Source organism: Suillus paluster (genome assembly GCF_016628075.1).
Source record: "Suillus paluster strain FC165 chromosome Unknown EDB91scaffold_37, whole genome shotgun sequence".
Classification (NCBI taxonomy): domain Eukaryota; kingdom Fungi; phylum Basidiomycota; class Agaricomycetes; order Boletales; family Suillaceae; genus Suillus; species Suillus paluster.
The window spans coordinates 86,012-105,510 of record NW_024537597.1 but is presented as its reverse complement, the minus strand read 5'-3'; the positions used below and the strand labels follow the sequence as shown (position 1 = coordinate 105,510).

Genomic DNA, 19,499 nt, shown 5'->3' with positions numbered 1-19,499 from the left:
CCCTAAAGGGGGGATACTGTCATATCCCATACATCCAGACCCAGAATTCCGGATTCTCCCCTATGAAAATCCAGGTCTCCATCCTGTTTCTCTGTCTGGCGCTCCATTTTTCATCTCCAGACTCACACCTATTTCCTTTTAGAATACTGCTCTCTGGCTACCGGTTGTACACCTTTCTGCCTTGCTTGCTGATCTGTCCATCTGCACTTCATTTCCAACTTCATTTCTTTGATCCATTGTATACTTACTAATAGACTTTCCATATGCTTTGGGTATAGCTTTTCACTTTGCTGACTGATTACTTACATGATATCTACAGTATATAAACTCCTGTAAAAATCCATACCTCCTTAGTTTGAATATCATCTTAGTTCCTGCTCATTCCTGTTTCTCTGGACTTGAGTCTGATCTCTTGTCCACCTCCAAGTCTTGGATTTATTCCTTAAGACTATATATCCAGTTCTACCTTAGGGTAGTCTATCTCTGTTCCATTTCTACTCTGGACTTGTCCGAAGTAGCCTTACTCTATTTACTCTTAGCCTTCCGGAGTTCTGCCGAACTCCCCCTGTGTCTGACCTCTGGACTTACCTGGACTTCCATTGGACTCCCCTTCTGACCCTTGAAAATTAAGGGCATGTACTCAGGTAAGGGGTGCAGTGCACAAGCTGAAGCCAAGCCCTTTGAGTTACTCTTCCCTTGAGCATGACCTTAACATATATAAACATACAGTGGCTCAAAAAACTGTCCGCATGTTTTCACATTTTTCACTATCTATGATATTGTGTGAGAATATACAAACACATCAAGGACATGCTGGTACCATATTGTAGTACTACTTCAGGGCTTCCAATTGAGCCCTATGGCGTGGGAATCGGTCGAGATATGGTGGAGATATAAGGCTTACAAAATGATGACTCATGTGGACAGTTTTTTGACTCAAGTATTTTACAGTGATAATCAGGTATTCCAGTACATTGTGTAACCTCCCTTGGCTTTAATTACTGCCTCTATCCTTCTAGGCATACTCTTAAAACTATATCTAACTATATAAACCAGAATGTGTCATGTGTCATGGTCATAATCACCATGAAAGCCATCTCCTCTGCTCAAAGGGATAATATCTGCTCTTTGTCCTGTGCTGGCCTCTCTGCTCATTAAATTTCCTCTAGAACTGAAGTATGCAAGTCTACTGTGGCCATGTGTATCAAAGAAAGCCACCTGGCCAAGGAAAAATCTTGTGGAGGACATCCACCTCTGCTAATAAGAGGGCTATCATTCAACATATCACTACAGGAAAGGCTAATAATGCTGTCCAAGCCACCCATTATATCAATTCCACCATCACCACCACTGTCTTTTCACAAACTGTGAGGAGTGTTCTCAAGGCAGCTCATCTCAAGGCAGTAACAAAGAAGAAATGCCTCGTCTCTCTATCAAACATAGGCAGAGAAGACTACCTTTGGCTTGGCCCATCAAAACTGGACTGTAGAGGATTGGAAGCATGTTATATGGTCAGATGAGACCAAAATCAATAGGATTGGGTCAGATGGGAAGGTATATGTATGGAAAAAGAAGAGGGATTTTCTAACAGACAGAGAGGTTAGTGAGACTGTCAAATTTGGAGGAGGTTCTCTAATGGTATGGGGCTGTATGGGATGGAATGGTGTGGGTATTCTTGCTGAAGTTGAGGGGAGGATGGATGCTGAGCAGTATGTGGACATTCTAAACAACCACTTGCTGCCTAGCATAGCTGAATCAGGGATTGATGAAAAAGACATTATTTCCCAACAGGATAATACTCCCAAGCACACATCTAGGAGAGCCAGACAATGGTTTAAAGAACATATTATCAATGTTCTTGACTGGCCAGCACAGTCCCCTGATGTCAATGTCATTGAACATCTCTGGGGAACACTCAAGAAGAAGCTTCAAGCCTATGAAACCCCCTCTGAAGGAGTATAGGAGCTATGGGAGAGTGTAGCAGTGGAATGGGCAAGGATTACAGCAGAATATTGCCAGAAATTGATTGAGAGTATGCCTAGAAGGATAGAGGTAGTAATTAAAGCCAAGGGAGGTCACACAATGTACTGGAATACCTGATTATCACTGTAAAATACTTGAGTCAAAAAACTGTCCACATGAGTCATCATTTTGTAAGCCTTATATCTCCACCATATCTCGACCGATTCCCACGCCATAGGGCTCAATTGGAAGCCCTGAAGTAGTACTACAATATGGTACCAGCATGTCCTTGATGTGTTTGTATATTCTCACACAATATCATAGATAGTGAAAAATGTGAAAACATGTGGACAGTTTTTTGAGCCACTGTATCATGTACTTAGCTGGTAGTCTCAGTCTTAATATTACTTGTCTTCCCTCAGTTTCTATTGGTGGGAATTCCCCATAGGACTTTGCTCACTCTGGACACAAGTCTCACCTTGTTGTCACCTCCACTCCTCCACTCCAACTTAGAGCTGTGCTCTAAGTTATTACCCTTACATCCCTCTGTCCAATATATCCTTACTTCTTTCCCTTTGATCCTTTCTGCTCTGACTTACTTCCCCTGCCTCATCCACCCCGCTTCAAGTTGGCCTGCCACTATTAGCCTTTCCTTGATATCAATATCCGCTCCGCCCGATTCTGCATCACCCCCACTTTCCGACCACCTCCGCTCCATCCATTCTCCGCTCTGTCCAATCACCATCCACATCTGCTCCTACGCTTCCGCTCGACCACCTGACTGGTCACCTTCTAGAACGTCTCCATTCAACTGGAACCTCTTTCCCCTTTTAGACATATACTTTCCCCTTCGGTACATAGACCCTTACTTCCGGATCACCAGTAACTCCTCTTACCGCTTGATCACTGATCCGACATGTACATATTGATATCCACTCCGACTTATGTCTTCGCCTGTGTAAGTACTTACAAACTATATCCTTGGTACATAGCTTTACAACATAAGTCTCCTAATCACTGCCTCACACTTAGAAGTATATAAACATATCCTGTACTTAGATATTTTCCTCAGTCTTAATATTACTTGTCTTCTTGCAGTTTCTACTTGTGAGAATTCTCAGTAGGACCTTGCCTCCTCTGGACACAAGTTTCATCTTGTTGTCACCTCCAACTTTCCACTCCAACTTAGAGCTGTGCTCTAAGTCTTCCCCCTTACTTCTCCACCTCTAACAATAATCCCCCTTTGCTCCTATCCACCTTCTGCACTATCCTCTGCCTTCTCCGCTCTGCTCCTAGTCAGCCCGCCGCTGGTAGCATTTACTTCCTGACCCTCAAAGCAGACCAAAGCGGTCCACTCGTCCTACCGTCAGACAATGTCGGACCCGCTCCAAATTTGGGGCATGTACTTGGCTAAGGGCGCAGCGCAGAAGCTGAAGCCAAGCCCCAACCCCTCCACTTCTTGAGCCCGGTGTGGGTGAGGAATATAGACCCTGTGTGATTCAGAAGTCTAACAAGGGTGCAAGACTTAAACTCATCCTGAGGGGATTGCTACTGGGTAGCAGGTCCTCAAATAAGTGCAAGGAAAGCAAAGACTAGACTCTGTCTAGCGACCTGAAGGGTTCTGGTCCTTACTAGGACTGGGAACACAAAGATGCAGAGGGTTCCCGACGAGCGGAACTCAGCGCGCGATGAGCGGAACTAATGCGTGATGAGCAGAACTAACAGAACTAATGCGGACCAAACAGAACAAATGGGGAACAAACAGAACAAACGGGGAACAAACGGAGGGAAAAGAAACTACGAGCCTGCAGGAGGATGATTGGGCAAAGTCGAACCAGGCTTGTGTCTGGTACTTGCTCCAAGTCGTCAGATCCAATGTCGGGCATTTTGAGCGGAACTCACGGGGGCGGGAACGTTGCAATGAGATCAGGAATAGATTCGGGAAGATATTTTAGACAGTGAGTGGAGTACTGGGAAGTACTCTGTAAGTGGAAGTGGAGTCAAGTCTATCCGAAGGTAAAAAAACTAAGATCCCATCTATTGCTACCTATATAGGAAGGGGTTCCGAAATGCGCTATGCTACAACTGGGTGAGGCTGTGAGATAAGGAACTGGTCCCAAGTAGCAGAAGGATCTGTATAAGTACCATAACACATATGAAATCAGATAGGAACATGTTAGTAACACAGGGAATGTAGCTAGTACTCACCAGCGAGGATGGAAGGACAAGGACAGGACAGAGGAGGACATTCCGAAGGCTAAAAGGATATGATGCATGTGGTACGCGATTGTTCCACTGGGTTCCGCTTGGTTCTGTGTAGCGGACGGCTCGGGGAAGATGCGGATGGGTAGCGGGATGGTAATGGAATGCACAGGAAGATGGTAGTAAGGCATGGGAATTATATGGGATATGGGCCTACAGTGGGGACATTCCCCACACCAGCACGGTACCTAACAGATCCCCCTTGACTGTTTATTCTGGCATTGCACATACTTTACTTCCTCATGGACACCAGCATCACCCATTCTCTCCCCAGCATAATTTATGTCATGCACATAGCAATACACACTATCATACCATTCCCTATCATTCTTTTCACAATTATCATATGCCTGCACAAGCTCAACCAAGTCCACCTTATTATTCACATTAGTCTCTAACTTGAGAGTCAAGATATAATACTACATATCTTACAGTCACATAATCAGTTCAATAGCATCAATTGCACACTTCTGCCACTTCATACAGATTGTTTCATGTGCCATTGCCTCTCAGTAAGTACACAGTGCATGACTTCGCAACACACTCACTGGGGAAACAAGAAAATAACTCATCAAAGTACACAAAGCATGAAATTGCATACCCAAACCAGAGTATGGATTTGAACATAGTACAGACTCTTCTTAGGCTATGGAGGTCTTATTCCCCAGTTGGGTTTGTGTATGATTAGTGATTGTACCACATCTGGTTAGAATGTCTAAAATAGTGAAATCCCCTCTATTTAGAGTATGATTACATGCTTCTATGGATCTGCCATACATTCCAGAAAAATGGGATCCTCCTTCCCACTCTTCTAACCATTCCCCTCCCCTCCTACAGCGATGTATGGCTTGCCCCAGAGTGCACAATGATGCCCCAGTGAGGCTGGGTCACCTGATCCTAATAACCAGTTAGCTCAAGAAAGTCAAAGGCAATAGCACCAGCGAAATGAACCATATGCAACACTGCAACCACCTCTCCAGCTCCAGCTGTCCCCCCTCAAAAATCACAGTGGCAGACTGCCACAGATGGATCCATTCTTTAGCACGGGACAACAGAGCATAAATTGTTCTGTGTCATCATCTGGTCAAGGGACACCATACCAAGGCACGTCAGTTCAAGGGACACCATACAACCACAGGACTCACATGTTTTCATATGGCAAATCACCCTCGCTCACACACCATCCTAATTCAAGAGGTCTAACAGCTCCTTGGAATAACATTAATATCGCTGGAAATTTGTATGGAATGAACCAAGGCTCACCACATGAACAATCCACACTGCCTACTCCCCTCCCCTCCCATAGCAATGTACAGTGTGCCCCAGAACATGTAGAGAAGGCACAGCAATCCTGGCAGCCAGTTAGGTCAAGAAACTCAAGGCAGCAGCAGTGACACAAACCATTTGCAGTGCCACTTGTACCAACCCCCTCCTTGCACAGGAAAATGATGGGTTGTTGTGGATGCAGTCAAGGGCAGCAGAGTACACATAAAGAGCTTGGAGTGATTATAAGACCTATTAGATATTTTCAAAAACATCAAATGTTTGACTCACCAAGTTATAGAGCAGCTTCTGTGGTGTCAAGAGCGATTTAATGTCATCATCATGCCAGCGTTAAACCAAGTGTGCCAAGATACACACTTAGATCACACCAGCAAACAGGCATAGGGTAGGTATATATATATATGTAAAGTGAGGATGATGGAAGAGGTAAGCTATGCAGGCAAAAGAAGGGAGGAAGGGGAGGGCTTGGGATGAAGTTGAGTTTGCATCTGACTGACTTAGAAAAAAAATGTGCAGGGCATACTTTTTGAGTCTAGGGTCAGGAAATAACACACTGGTAAAAATGGATGCGGTTTTGAGTGAGGAAAGAGGCTGTCTTGCAAAGTCAAAGGTGGTCTGGTTAGTTGTGATGACAGTCCTCTGAATAGGGTCTGTTTAGGGCTGCTGCTACAAATCCATACCTCTGTTTTGGACACAAAATATCCTGAAAATTCTGCAAGTCATGTTTGTGTCCACTTAGCAACAGGGTATGTTTTACATCAGGATCTCCAAGCAATCCCACTCAGGTTAGTGTCCAACTAAAAGTCATTTCCACAGTGACTGTATGAATAGTTGTGGACACTGCAGAGTGTGCAAAGGCATTGTGGCAGATGTGTGACATGGTGTGACAATCACTGCATTGAGCCATAGGTTAGTCAGAAGTTGAATAGGCAGTGGTAGACTCTGTAACTACAACTACAATGACATAGTGGGTGACTTCCCATAAGGTTTTACAGACAAATTTCTGTTAATCCTCATGCCTTAGCCAAATAGCCATGCTGGATTTAGAAGGTAGCTGTCAACACCTGTCAAACAGTTGCTCTCACACTCGTCTGTAAATCTGCCAATCTACAGAGGGGTAGCTACCCCTCTGTAGATTTCTGTAAATTGTCAGAGCACACTAAATGTCTGATTTAGGCAAATTTCTTACTCTGTTTAGATGGCTCGCTCGGAGTCACTCCCGGAAATCTCATCTGGATCAACTCTTGTTTTTCTGTTATTGTGGACTGCTCCTCACGTTCGACCTTATCTATCATCTTCCATCTGCTCAAAATGAACCCTTCCGACACTCTCAGGACTGATTCTAACATTTCTCACACAAATACTCCTGCAAAATTTGCCCCTGCAGCTAGTGATCACCCTATAATGCCTAGCCAGGTGGAATATGTAAGTACCATGATATTTAAATTGGTGTCTTGTGCTAACTATCTATAGTTTGATCCTTTCTGCCCAGCACAAGCTTACAGTGTGCGTGAAAATTCCCACTTCCTCAAGGGTCCAGGCCATCCACGGATGCATCCTCCCCACACCATGTATCGTGATTTGGAGTATCCATCTCCCTGCATGTACAGCCCGTCCCTTTATCCTGCTGGACCATTACCTCCTAGTCCTGATACCTCTGGACTGGTGCCTCCCACTGTTGCAAACATCCAACCTCCATCTATCCTTCCAATTGCTTTTGCAGAGGCTGTGTCTGACAAAGAGCTCAAACAACCAATACTCACACCTGCTAAGGGTCAGAAATGCTCGTCAGCACTAACTGTGCAGCCTTCAAGAGCCCCTCTGAAGAAATGAACAAAAGTGGGTGGTAAGGGAAAAGGCCCCACAAAGCCACAGGCTGATCCTGACAGCAAGCCGGTAGTTGCCAAGTGAGGCCCCAAAAAAAGGTCGGAAAGCTGGGGCAACTGGCAACTCTGCTGACAAAGTCAACCATATACTTAAGGAGATTGGTCGATGTCTCCCTCTTGGTGGAAAAGCTTGGGATGCTGTTACAGTCACTTATAATCAGTGGGCTCGGCAGAATCATATGATGGAGCGCTCATCCAAGGCCATTTGAGTGAAGTATGATATGGTTTGTTCTTTATTGTAATATATCTACTAGCTGTTGATGTTCGCTTAACAGACTTGTCGTATGGAGAAACCCACAGGAGATGGCGAGCTGCCTGAATATGTGGAACTTGCTTGTCAGATTGAGGATTCCATGATGAGGAAGTCAGGGATGATTGCACTTGATGACTCTGAGTGGGATGAAGGTGATATCAGGAGTGAGATTGAAGGGAAAGATGTTCTAGAAGTGTCAAGTGAGTCTGATGAGGGAGTGAGAGGTGCAAATGCAAAGCACACAGGCCTGAAGAAGACAGTTGTCAAGGCATTTCGTGCAAATCCTCTCCTTGAACCCAGTGCTTGCCGACCTCATACTACTGCTGCTTCTGATGCATTGTTGTCACTGACATCTGTCTTTAATCCTGCTGCTATCAAGGATCGTGACGAGACTTGGCTCTCATCACTTGTCCAATTCAATCAGATCAACACTCTGCAAGCTGAACTTCATGAAGCAAGGCAATGCATTGAATCACTCAATGACCGCCTCACGCAAGAGTGTCGTCACGCAGATTGTGCAGAGAGCCAAGTCAAAATGCTCAAGTACATGTTATCATCTCAGAATGAGGCTCATACCCCTGCTCATCCTCCTGCTCATCCCCGTCAAGCTTTACAATACCATTTCACCTCTCCCTTATGAAGCTGTCAACGCCCTTGCTACTCTCCATCACACTACTCTCCATCACACTACTCACCTCGTTGATCACCATCACTCGAGTACTCCTCTATGCCTGGGCCCTCACATGTCAATGACAAAACTGTTTTTGACACTCCCTGTCGCAGAAATGGACTCAAATCACTTGCACTAGCAGTTGACATTGCTGCTGAGGATAAGGATCGCCATGATCATGGTCCTGTAGAGCAGTTTTAAAATGTTGTTTGTACTATGTGAATAGTAGCAAAATAAAAAGACCTATGGAGTCTGCACTACAAGATGATAATGAGCAACACAATCACAATGACAGATGTCACCAAATATAACATTACCTATATCAAGCCACAGTTGCTCATCCTCCGATGCCTTCCAGATTGGCATGTACACAGCATGAATCTGATTAATACCCACACAAATTGCTCTGACATTGCTCAATCTCATGCACACCTCCAGAAGCCTCTGATGTTGTACCCAATCATTGATGTCCAGTGGGACACAAAGTCGGCCAAACGAGCCCTGCATCATTTGCATACCCCATTCTGCTGTTTGGCAGTAGGATAGTAGCTGCCGGTTGAATGTTAGGAGCTCTGCCTGCTCATGTGCATCACCTGGAAGTACAGCACCACTTTTTAATGGTGCTTGTATCTTGCCTGAGATGGCTGCCGTCCCATGTGGAAATGCAGAATCAGCAATGAAATAATAGCCATCAGGAGTCTTCCATTGAAGTTTATTGTAGATGGGGCAACTCGGATGTGTGCAAGTCATGCCAACTTCCAGGAGCATTAAGTACTGCAGATATGATGATGCCTAAAAATGTGGTAGTACAAGGAAACAACACTAAGATCATATTTGAATTCACCTCATGGAGAAAAGACCAGTACATTAGAGATAAAATGTGAACTCTTCCAACCATTATATGTAGCATTCTTGACTTCAGGATCATCAGCTTCTTGGCATGGCAGACTAAGTCCATCAATGCTGCCAAAGCCTCCCATGAGTTTGGAATGACAAGCGCAAATCAACAAATTGTCCTTGATGATTTCATTATGGTCAGGAAAGTGAATTGCACCTTTGGGTATGTCATGAAGAGTTTGAAGGAGGATATCAAGTGTGAAATTGAGGTAGCGGTTGACCATGGTGGGTATAAGTGCAAAAATCTGTTGCAGTAATACTTCCTGCATAGCTGCATTGAGGAAGTGCAGTGTAAGCCCCAGTGCACCTGCAGCATCAAGGGAATGAGCTCCAATACAAGGCTCACCCCAGCTGGACACATCAGCACGAGGGATTGGGGTGAAGTTCCACTTGTCTGCAAATCCACTGTCGAGGAGTTGATGGAACATGGTGACATTGAATCCCATTGTAGTGATGTAAGCACGATCATTGTAGCTTTCATAAAGATGTGTCCATGGTGTTATGAAGCGAGGGCTTGGGAGGAGCTGAGGATGGCACAAATACAAGTGTGATGGATTGCAAACATGTATTTTCATCAGATGTGCCTCTTCTGCACCGAGAATGAGAACACCAACAAGTGCAGCTTGCAGCTGCAGCATCTCATCATCATCAGCAAATGCATACTGCATTAAAGTTTCAATGTCCATGGCAGGGCTCAAATTATAGGGAAAATAGCTGTATCTATGTCTTACAGTTTATGGATTCTGTCTGTAAATTAGCTGATGTCAACTTGTCAAAAATTTACAGACAAGCTTGTTTTTGTAAATTCTTATAGGAAGTCACCCAGTCATAGACACCAATTAGGACAGCTGCCTTCAACCTCTACTATGCACCATCAGATCCTCAAACTGTATATACTTGATGCCATCAACTACAGTGTCTCATTCAGATTGTTTGTAAATACTGATAGCTTTGAATAGACAGCCTCATTCACTTTCCCATTGGTGCAATACTCATAAGTTAAAATAAGTCTCATTTAGCTCAGGTATGTATCTAGCATCTAGATGGTGCATACACATTGCAACATTTTTTCATCTAAGTCCCTATCTTATCGGATCCTCATCTTATCTTCCTACCACCATCATGAACAACAATCAGGTGAGGCTGCTTGTTTCTCATTCTCATCTGCTTTACTAAATGATTATCTTGCTCACAGCAAACTGTTGGCCACACAACGAGGTCAAATTGGTGTCTTGTATGGTGCAACTGCAATGTTTGCAAATGTGCAGCTCCCACCAAAGGCGGCCAGAACATCCCCACATATCAATGTGAAAACCATTGTCACAATGAAAACCTCAGCTTATCTGCAATAGCACAACAAGGACAAGGAGCTTCAAGTTCTTTTCAGCATGGCTGTGGAGTCCTCCAAGTCCCCTCTGTGCAGCCATGAGTAGCACTGATTGTCTGATGGTGAGAATGACTGCCCTCAAGGTGCCCAAGTCGGTTGTCCATCTGCTTGTAGTGTTCATGCTGATCTTCATGCATGTTATATAGGATGGCAGTGAGCTCTTCAACATTTGCTGGAGTTGAATTTCTTGTGGTAGGCGATGATGCATGACTGGAATAGCAACCATTTCAAGACAATGAATGGCTGGTAGATAGAGAAGATGAATTCCTATGGTAGCTGCACACTGGACTCCTCAACCTGCATCTTCTGTCACATCCACAATTGTTGCAAGGAGAGGACAAGCACTGCTGCCTTCTCTGTTGTTGTCAAGAGCTGGATGCAAGTGCCCTGCTGTCTTGATGATGCTGAGATGGGTGTATACTACTGATTTGGAGGGGGGAAGGTAAGTTTTTCCACATATATGCAGCATACACCCACTCACCTGATATTATGCCCTCATGTGTTGTTATTTGCAACAGATGGGTTCCCAAACGGCATTGACTCATGTGGACCATCTCTACTCGCATCATGAGGGGTGCATCTTTGAGCCAATGGACCATTGGAACGACCGAAAAGCACTGGATCAATATTCAAGTTGCTAGCTGGGGCCATATACACTTCCAGTGTTTCTGCAATCGTTCTCTTCAAGCTGTCTGGCCAGCTATCCCACACTTTGGGTGCTATCGCAGGGGGGCATCTTAGCATATTTCCATGCTGATAATAGGATGGCAGGGGCAGAAGGGGATACAAGTGCACAGGGGGACAAATATTGAAGCTAGATGTGAAGCAGGCACAATATATCAAGCACATGGTGTATTCATAAATATCAATATATTCATTATTTCAACCTTACATTGGGTGATCTACTCGAAGTATAATAAGAAGATATTCAGATGTAGCTGAGACCCTCTAGCTGTATCTCGAATAGACAATCTGGTGTGTGCTAATCGTTATTAACATAGGTCGTCGAGAAGGCCCTCAAGTATGTCATGTCCTTACATGCGTGAGGCTACTTCAACACTGACTAACAAATCTATTTTCATGTCTAGCTACCTGAGCTTATCTTGCATAAACACACCTACTTCAAGCACCACTAGCCTGGGTCTTCACGCAGTGAATGTGCGCGAACTCTATGGAAAATACACTTTTATGTGCGGTAACTCTCCGCCGGACTCAACACATCGGGTTTCGAAAAAAAAAAAACTAGCAGATGTTGGACTTTCGATGTCAGGCTACCGAACTGTCAAAGAATTAATTTTTTATGTTTGTGCATTGTGGAGTAATAGACGTTACCCCCAAAATGCATGAACTCTAGTGGACATATAGTAACGTTCATGTTCAGCTTCTTCATCCGAGGTCGGAGAGGTGACATCTTCGAAAATTGTTATCTGAATAGTGCCTTGAGATTCCGTTATGGTCTGCCTAGGGAGACTATGAGATTGTGGAAGTAGAAATGTGAGTCGACATGATATCAGAACGAGGTGCTATACCTTGCATAATCGGCAACATGGTATGGGTTTGGGCCGTACGGCACAGTGAGAGTCGTCAAAAGCACGGGTACCGTGGTGGGGAAGGGTAAGGGTACACCTCAGGTACGGCCACCCGTACGTGTACGGGTCCAGAGTTGAGGCACTCGAACCCCTACCTGGACCTGAGCCCAGGGTACGCCAAGAGACATGCTACTTATAGCTCCGATGAACAAGCTGACACGATGCGATTCAGTTATGCACGTCGCGTCGCGTCAACGCACTGTGCAAATACAAATATTACTTGATCCCACTGAGTTGTCTGGGGACATCACGACTTAAATAAGCAGAAAGCTGGTCAGTCCTTGTTGCAGTAGTTCCCGACAGCAGATTCGAGCTGGCATTGACCTTGGTCCGCAAGGTGGTAGCCTGGTCCACGCCAAATTGCCAATAGACCTTGTGTCACAAGGTAGTGGTGGCAATCTGCTGGCATTGCAGATATCATCTGTTCGAAAGGGGGGTAGAATCTTCCTACATCGCCATAAAGAACATACTCAGCACATAAAAGCAAGCTGTCTTCCTACTGTCCTCTTCAGATTTTTTTGATCCTTCACAAACAATGCGTTTCCCCTTTGTCCTCGCCGTTCTTGCTGTTTTGACGACATCGATATCTGCAGCATCAATACCTGTCAGTGAGTCTAACAGTGAAGCATGCCCTCCATATTGCCTCTTTAACGAATGCTGCCCTGGGCAGAAATGCGAATTTATTGTGAGTACGAGTAATTTACGTCCTGGATTTAACCACATGACTCACCGGCGTGGTAGGGCGTCTGGGTGTGTTATACATGAGCGAGTGGCATGTTGCGACAGTGAACTATAGTGAGTCGTGTTTCTGCTTTCGCATTGGTGCAGTATGGCTGATGGCACGACCCGTGAGTTACTATAGTTTGTTGCTGAGTTGATCAACGTGCTTGCTTCTGAACAAATTTTGCTGCCGCTCGAGCAATGGAGATATTGGAGAGCAAATCTTAAATATTTGAATCATAGGATATGACTGAAGTACTTACAACGCAGTTTTGTCGTCTCGTTGTAAGCTTGAACATAGAAGCCCTCGATGACAGTGACACCACGACCCCTCCTGTCATAGGCACTCTTCAGTGTTTACTGGGCGTCATGGATGCATTTTTGGCCTGCACTGAGTCGATGGGATTTATCATGACCCCATTAGATGGTGGTATATTTGGAACATCGTTGTTGTCGAATTGCGCCTCAAGCTCAATGGCACTTGTGGAAGTAGAAGGTCATGAGTTATGGGGGAGGACCACATTCATTATGTAAGGTGGAAGGGCAAAACGTGATACTAAATATTGACAACCGAATAGACGCGAATCTACACAATACCGCTCATCCTCTCAACAAGGGAGGCAAGTACTTCCAATCGTCCCACCCACATATCGCTCCGATGATAATGTAGAAACGTTGCGAATCGGAGAGCGTCTGGAAACTTTCCACAAGCAGACTGGTCCCGTTGCAGAATACTATAACGCCATGGGCCTCTAGCATGGTATTGATGCCACTCAAAGTCCAAGCATCGTTTGCGACAACATACGGTCGTAATATGTGCATCTCATGCATGCATACACACATGCATCCCTCTTTCAAATTGTCGTTTAGGTCGCGCAACCAGATCTTTTGCGAGATATAAAGGCGAATTAAATATGAACAGTTGGTTCGGTATACTTAACTGACTGCGTGACCGGGCGCTGCTAAGCATTTACTCTGCTTTGGATCCCTTCTTCCGCTCGCCTTTGACGTCTCCTGCAAGCCACAAAGCTGCAAAAAGGAAAAATCCGACACTCGTACTGATGGCTCCTGTGTAATACGGCCACGCAGCGCTCAAGAAGCGAGGGTATTCGTCATGTCTCGGCGGAACGACAGGGACGGTTGTGCTCGATGAGAGGTATGAGTGGCTGATTAGGAGGCGATTAGTCTGAGACGTCGAGACGAAATAAACAAGTCGTTGTTGACTTACCCCTTCCTCTTCCAGTTCAAGACGAACTTAAAAACACCGTGTCTGTCAGGAGCGCGGAACTGGACCTGGTATGTACCAGGGGATCCAGGGACAGGCGGCAGAGAGGTGCGAATGTGAGGGTCGAGCATCGTAAACTCCAACTGCAAGTCGTCGATACCGCTGTAAGGCTTCCACGTCGAGGTCTTGCTATCGTAAGAAGAGATGTGCGCTGTGTATACCTGATACAATACGTCATATTACGATCCACTTGAAACCTGCAGGCAACTCACAATCTCGTCGTTGATAGTATACATCTCGGGCGCCTCAGTTTCGTTAACACGATGATGCTCAATGCTATCAATACGCAGCGCAAGCTTTTCCTGGAAAACCCATGCAGCAACTTCCTTCGCAAACTGCGAGTTCCCAGACGGTGTCCCAGAAGGAAGCTCCTTCCTCGCATATTCATCGCTGAACAACTGAACGCCACCTGCAAAAACGACGCGGGAGTTTACGTTCGTCTGGAATCCGGTGACCAGGCCCATTTGGCTGCCCGCCCATAATCCTTCGCCGCCTTTTTCGGTAGCGTCGACGATGGCGTCTGCGCCCGAGTCGTCACTGGAGTCTGCTGCGAAGCTCTCTGCGGGTGCGCGGAGGATGGGGACCAGCATTGGGGTGCTACCGAGCGCATGTGGGGCGCCGGAGAACCATACTGGGGGGATACCTGGGGTGAGGATTGGAGATGAGCTTAGGACGGGGACAGGGATTGTGGTTGGGGGTTCAGAGCGAGCGGGGTGGAATGAGATGAGTGGAGTCTCGGGAGGTGGTGGAATGAGTGAGAACTCGGTTGCGAGAGATGTAAGTGGTGTTTGTTTGGGAGAGAGCGCGATGAGAAGGTTGGTTTTTTCTGAGAGCAGCCCTACGAGCGACTGCGGGGTGATGTCTTGTGCGAATGCTGTAAAAGGATTAGTCGATTGATATCCATGAGTGAATCTGTACTTACATTTTGATTCTGGTGCGAAAAGAATGACGTGGTCAAAGTTCGGCACGCCGTAGTCGGTGATTGCGGGACTGGTGTGTTTGGGAGCACGGAACGTGAGGTTGTAGCCTCTTTCTACCAAGGGCGGTGAAGTCAGCAAACGCCATATAACCTTCAATATTCAGCAACTTACTTTCAAGTCCACCAAAGAAAACCGAATAGTTTTCCCTGTCTAATGACGGGTTGAGCAACACGAGAACCGAGTCCCCAGAACTCGACATTGCAAAGCTCAGTTTTGCAAATGCAAGGAGAGTCACGAGCGCAGAGCTGAGAAGCCTCATATCTACAAAAAAAACCGATACTTATACCGTTGATGGTTTGTGTCTGCGGACGACGAGTTTCTGAGACCAGCGTTAATGCCAGAAGCTGTTGTGTACAGCCTCCACGTCAATAACTTTCACGTTCTATTTTTGGTCCTGTTCGAAAGCTTGTCACCCTGTGGCTGTGTGGCTTAATTTGCAACTCTGAAGTGTCCAACTCAGAATCGAAATATCTCTGCAAGAATGGCTAAAGCAATCAACCTAATTCTTTCTGAGCGAGCATTGGAATAATAATGCGGAGTGCACCATGCAAAAATAATTCATTTTTACCGTTGCGTTCTTGTTCTGTGTCATCAGCCCCCTCCTAGTCTCCCCCATCAGTAAACCAGTGAGACTCAGATATTAGTAGATATTGTAGTATTTTGCAAGCCCAATGCTTCTTTCCTGTACATTGTGATACGAAGTAACATATAGCATTCTAAAGCAATGTAATCACGCTAATTCACGCTCGGTTCAGACTTATATATCAGAAGGTTCTTCACTCAAAAGTTGACCTTCGAGCTCATAGATACACCAGCCATGGCGGCCATTGCCGCCGCCATTCGTCTCATGCGACTTGCTGCGTCAACGTGATCACGGTGCTTCATATTCCAAACCACATACAACCCTACATCAGCACGTACCGGAGCCAAATACCTTCGCACACGACTTCGCCTATCGACAAAGCGCGAATGATTGAGACGGTAATGAATACTACTTCCATTACACATGATCCCATTGATGTCCTTATTGCAATCAGTGGATTCGAGCCGGCACTTTCGCAAGGTAATGTTTTATTCCACACCAAATCGCCAATAGACCTTTTCACAAGGTAGATCTTAGTTGGCAATCTGCTGGCATTGCGGATATCATCTGTTCGAGAGGTAGAATAAGTTCTTCATGTAAAAACAAGCCATCTTCTTACTGTCCCCTTCAGAATTATTTCATCCCATATCACATTTTCATAAACAATGTGTTTCTCCTGTGTCCTCACCGTTGTTGCTGCTTTAACAGCATCAATCACACCTGACAAAGAAAATGTCCTAGATTTTGCTTTACAAATGACTGCTGCCCTAGGCATCAATGCTTCTTTTTTTTGAGTATGAAATAGTTTGAGTCCTGGATTTAACCACATGACTCACCGGCGTGGCAGTTCACCTTTTACTGTGGATGAGTGAGTGGCATGTCGCGACAGTGAACTATAGTGTGTGGTGTTTCTGCTTTCGCATCGGTGCAGTATGGTTGATGATACAACACGTGAGTTACTAATAGTTTGCTGCTGAGTTGATCAATGTGTTTGCTTCTGAACAAATTTCATTACCGCTCGAGCAATGGAGATCTTGGAATAGAGGAAAAATCAAACACTTGAACACATATAATATGACTACTCACGACGCAGTTTTGTAGTCTCGTTTTAAGCTTGAACATGAAAGCCCTCGATGACACCACGACCGTCGACTACCCCCTTATTGCCTCATCCGGCGCTCCGATGACAATGTAGAAACGTTGCGAAAGCGCTGTATATACCTGATACAAGACGTCATACTACGATCCGCTTGACAGCTGGAGGCAACTCACATCTCCGGAGCCTCAGTTTCGTTAACACAGTGATTCTCAACGCTATCAATACGTAGTGTACATTTTTCCTGGAAAACCTACGCCGCAACATCCCTAAACTGTGAGTTTCCAGACAGCGCCCCAGAAGAAAGTTCCTTCTTCGCTTATTATGATTCATCACGGAACAGCTGAACGCCACCCCACCTGCGAAACGACGCGGGAGTTCCCGTTCGTTTGAATCCGGTGACGGGACCCATTTGCCTGCCCACCCATAATCCTTAAGTTCGCCGCGTTTTCGGCAGTGTCGACAACTGCGTCTGCGCCAGAGTTGTCAGTGGAATCGGCTGTGAGGCTCTCTGCGGGTGTGCGGAGGATGGGGACAAGCACTGGGGTGCTACTGAGCGCGTGTGGGGTGCCGGAGAACTACGCCGAAGAGATGTCTGGGGTGAAGATGGGATATGAGCTTAGGACAGGGACAGGGATTTTGGTTGGGGGTTCAGAGCGAGCGGGGTGGAATGAGATGAGTGGAGTCGTATGTAACGTGATCACCCTTGTATGCTATTCCTGGGGATGTATCAATCTAAGCCACAGGCGCGAAGACGTGAAAGTCAACTTAAGGCAATGAAATGAATGGTACAACTTCGTGAATGAGCCAGCGAACCAGCGTTCGCTTTTGGGGCACTCGGACCCTTACTTGTACCCGAGTGCAGGGTTGATACATGAAGGGACATGTTGCTATAGCTCCAAGGAACAAGCTGACACGACGCCGCTCGAGCCTCGCAGAGTCGCAATAAGCAGCTGAAGGAACGAGCTGATCAGTGGTAGTTCCCGACGGCGGATTCGAGGTAGCATTGACTTTGCTTCGCAAGGTGATATATTGTGACGCGCCAAATTGCCAATAGACCTTTCTTCACAAGGTAGGTGGCAATCTGCTGGCATTACAGATATAATCTGTTCGAACGGGGATCCCAGGTCGATAGGTTCTTCACATAAAAGCAAGCCATCTTCTTTCTGCCGTGTCCCCTTCAGATTTTTCCCCATATCATATCCTCACAAACCATGCGTTTCTCCCTTGTCCTCGCCATGGTTGCTGCTTTGACAGCATCAATATCTGCAGCATCGATACCTGCCAGTAACCCTGACAGTGAAAAATGTCCTACACTTTGCACTGACCACCCCTGCTGCCCTGGGCATTCATGCGCATATTTTGTGAGTATGAATAGTTTGCGTCCTGGATTTAACTACACGACTCACCGGCGTGGTAGGTGATCCTCATGGCATGTTTATGAGTGAGTGGCATGTCGCGACAGTGAACTACAGTGAGTCGCGTTTCTGCTTTTGCTTGATGGTACGGCACGTGACTAGAAGTTACTAGCTGAATTGATCAAGCCACTCAAGCGATGGAGATATAGAGGAAATCTCGAAACACTTGAATATATAGAATACTGTATGCATTCGACCTTAGGTTCGTCACAGCGTCACTGACACCTCGAACCGAACCTATTCCATGTGACAGTCACGGGCATCTGGCGAGGACGAACCTAAAATTGTGACAACTGGTTCTCTCGTATTTTTCTGCAAGATAAAACAAATTCTAACTAGTGTGCATTATATTCTCCATATTGCGTGTTTGCAATGTGCCGTCGCTTTCCTCTGCCGGCCTCCTCAATACCCTCACTAGGCAAAATCACCTCACAATGCTTGTCAGCAGCACCGTCCACTATCAGAGACCCATCCGAGTCCATAATATATCCTTCTGGCACATAGGTCTTGCCAGACATGATATGTTCGGGCACCACCTCCAATGGGGCCTCGTCATCGACTCCATCACTCTCGACCATATGGTCTTCTGGTAAGGATACTTCAGTATCCACTGGGTCATCGTTGCTGCTGGTTGTAGCAGTGGTACTGCGGAGCTGGATACGCTGCCACATGTCAGGATCCGTGTGCGGAAGATCTCGAAGATCTCGAAGAGTTTCGATACTGGTAAGACTTTCGAAAGAGAGATTGGATTTGTCATCTTCACCTGCTTTGCACAGTGCAAAGGCCTGTTTGGTGTTACTGGGTGAATAATGTTGACACTAGTTTAAAATGAAACTTACCTTTTTGATCAAATCTCTCTTGTTCACAGCCTTGTAAGCCTCGACGAACCATCATACAGAGCGGTCCCGCAAGGTTCCCTTGGTGACATCCAGGCAAATCTCGGATGCAGCCATGCCAGAGGAAAGCTGTGTCAGTGTCTCATTTACAATGTCTGCATGCTGAAACTCTTTGATTGTGAGCTTGATAGGGCGCTGCAGACCAACATCGCAGGGTTGAGTTACCCCAGTCGTACCAGCTGGGACATAACAATATTGAATCCAGTCATATGTTGTGTCGAGCCATGTGTGGAATGCAACAGAGCGGTGTACAGTCCAGCAGTCGAGCTGGAGAATGCAGGGTTGATTAGGTGGTACACCCAGCTCCTCTTTTTTCTCCATCCAAAATGGG

At 45.9% G+C, this 19,499-nt stretch overlaps 4 protein-coding genes across 4 annotated transcripts; 2 read left to right on the top strand and 2 right to left on the bottom strand.

Moving 5' to 3' along the window:
* Positions 1 to 6,016: 6,016 nt before the first annotated feature.
* Positions 6,017 to 8,287, top strand: EDB91DRAFT_1083222 (uncharacterized protein; the record flags this gene model as incomplete). Its single annotated transcript, XM_041315597.1, has 5 exons — positions 6,017 to 6,126; positions 6,271 to 6,293; positions 6,707 to 6,933; positions 6,982 to 7,308; positions 7,670 to 8,287. The coding sequence occupies 5 exons, from the start codon at positions 6,017 to 6,019 to the stop codon at positions 8,285 to 8,287; spliced, it is 1,305 nt and encodes a 434-aa protein (XP_041175773.1).
* A 5,034-nt stretch (positions 8,288 to 13,321) lies between these two features.
* EDB91DRAFT_1249834 (uncharacterized protein) lies at positions 13,322 to 13,666 on the top strand (the record flags this gene model as incomplete). Its single annotated transcript, XM_041323149.1, has 2 exons — positions 13,322 to 13,440; positions 13,489 to 13,666. 2 exons carry the CDS (start codon positions 13,322 to 13,324, stop codon positions 13,664 to 13,666), a joined length of 297 nt encoding a protein of 98 aa, XP_041175772.1.
* Positions 13,667 to 13,880: 214 nt separating this feature from the next.
* On the bottom strand, positions 13,881 to 15,434 carry EDB91DRAFT_1055372 (Dolichyl-diphosphooligosaccharide--protein glycosyltransferase subunit WBP1; the record flags this gene model as incomplete). The annotated part of the gene is made up of 5 exons (XM_041313911.1): positions 13,881 to 14,076; positions 14,139 to 14,356; positions 14,408 to 15,069; positions 15,118 to 15,228; positions 15,287 to 15,434. 5 exons carry the CDS (start codon positions 15,432 to 15,434, stop codon positions 13,881 to 13,883), a joined length of 1,335 nt encoding a protein of 444 aa, XP_041175771.1.
* Positions 15,435 to 18,595: 3,161 nt separating this feature from the next.
* On the bottom strand, positions 18,596 to 19,063 carry EDB91DRAFT_494654 (uncharacterized protein; the record flags this gene model as incomplete). The annotated part of the gene is made up of 1 exon (XM_041327460.1): positions 18,596 to 19,063. A coding segment is annotated over one exon (456 nt), but the record flags the coding sequence as incomplete, so codon positions are not given.
* Between the last annotated feature and the right edge of the window lie 436 nt (positions 19,064 to 19,499).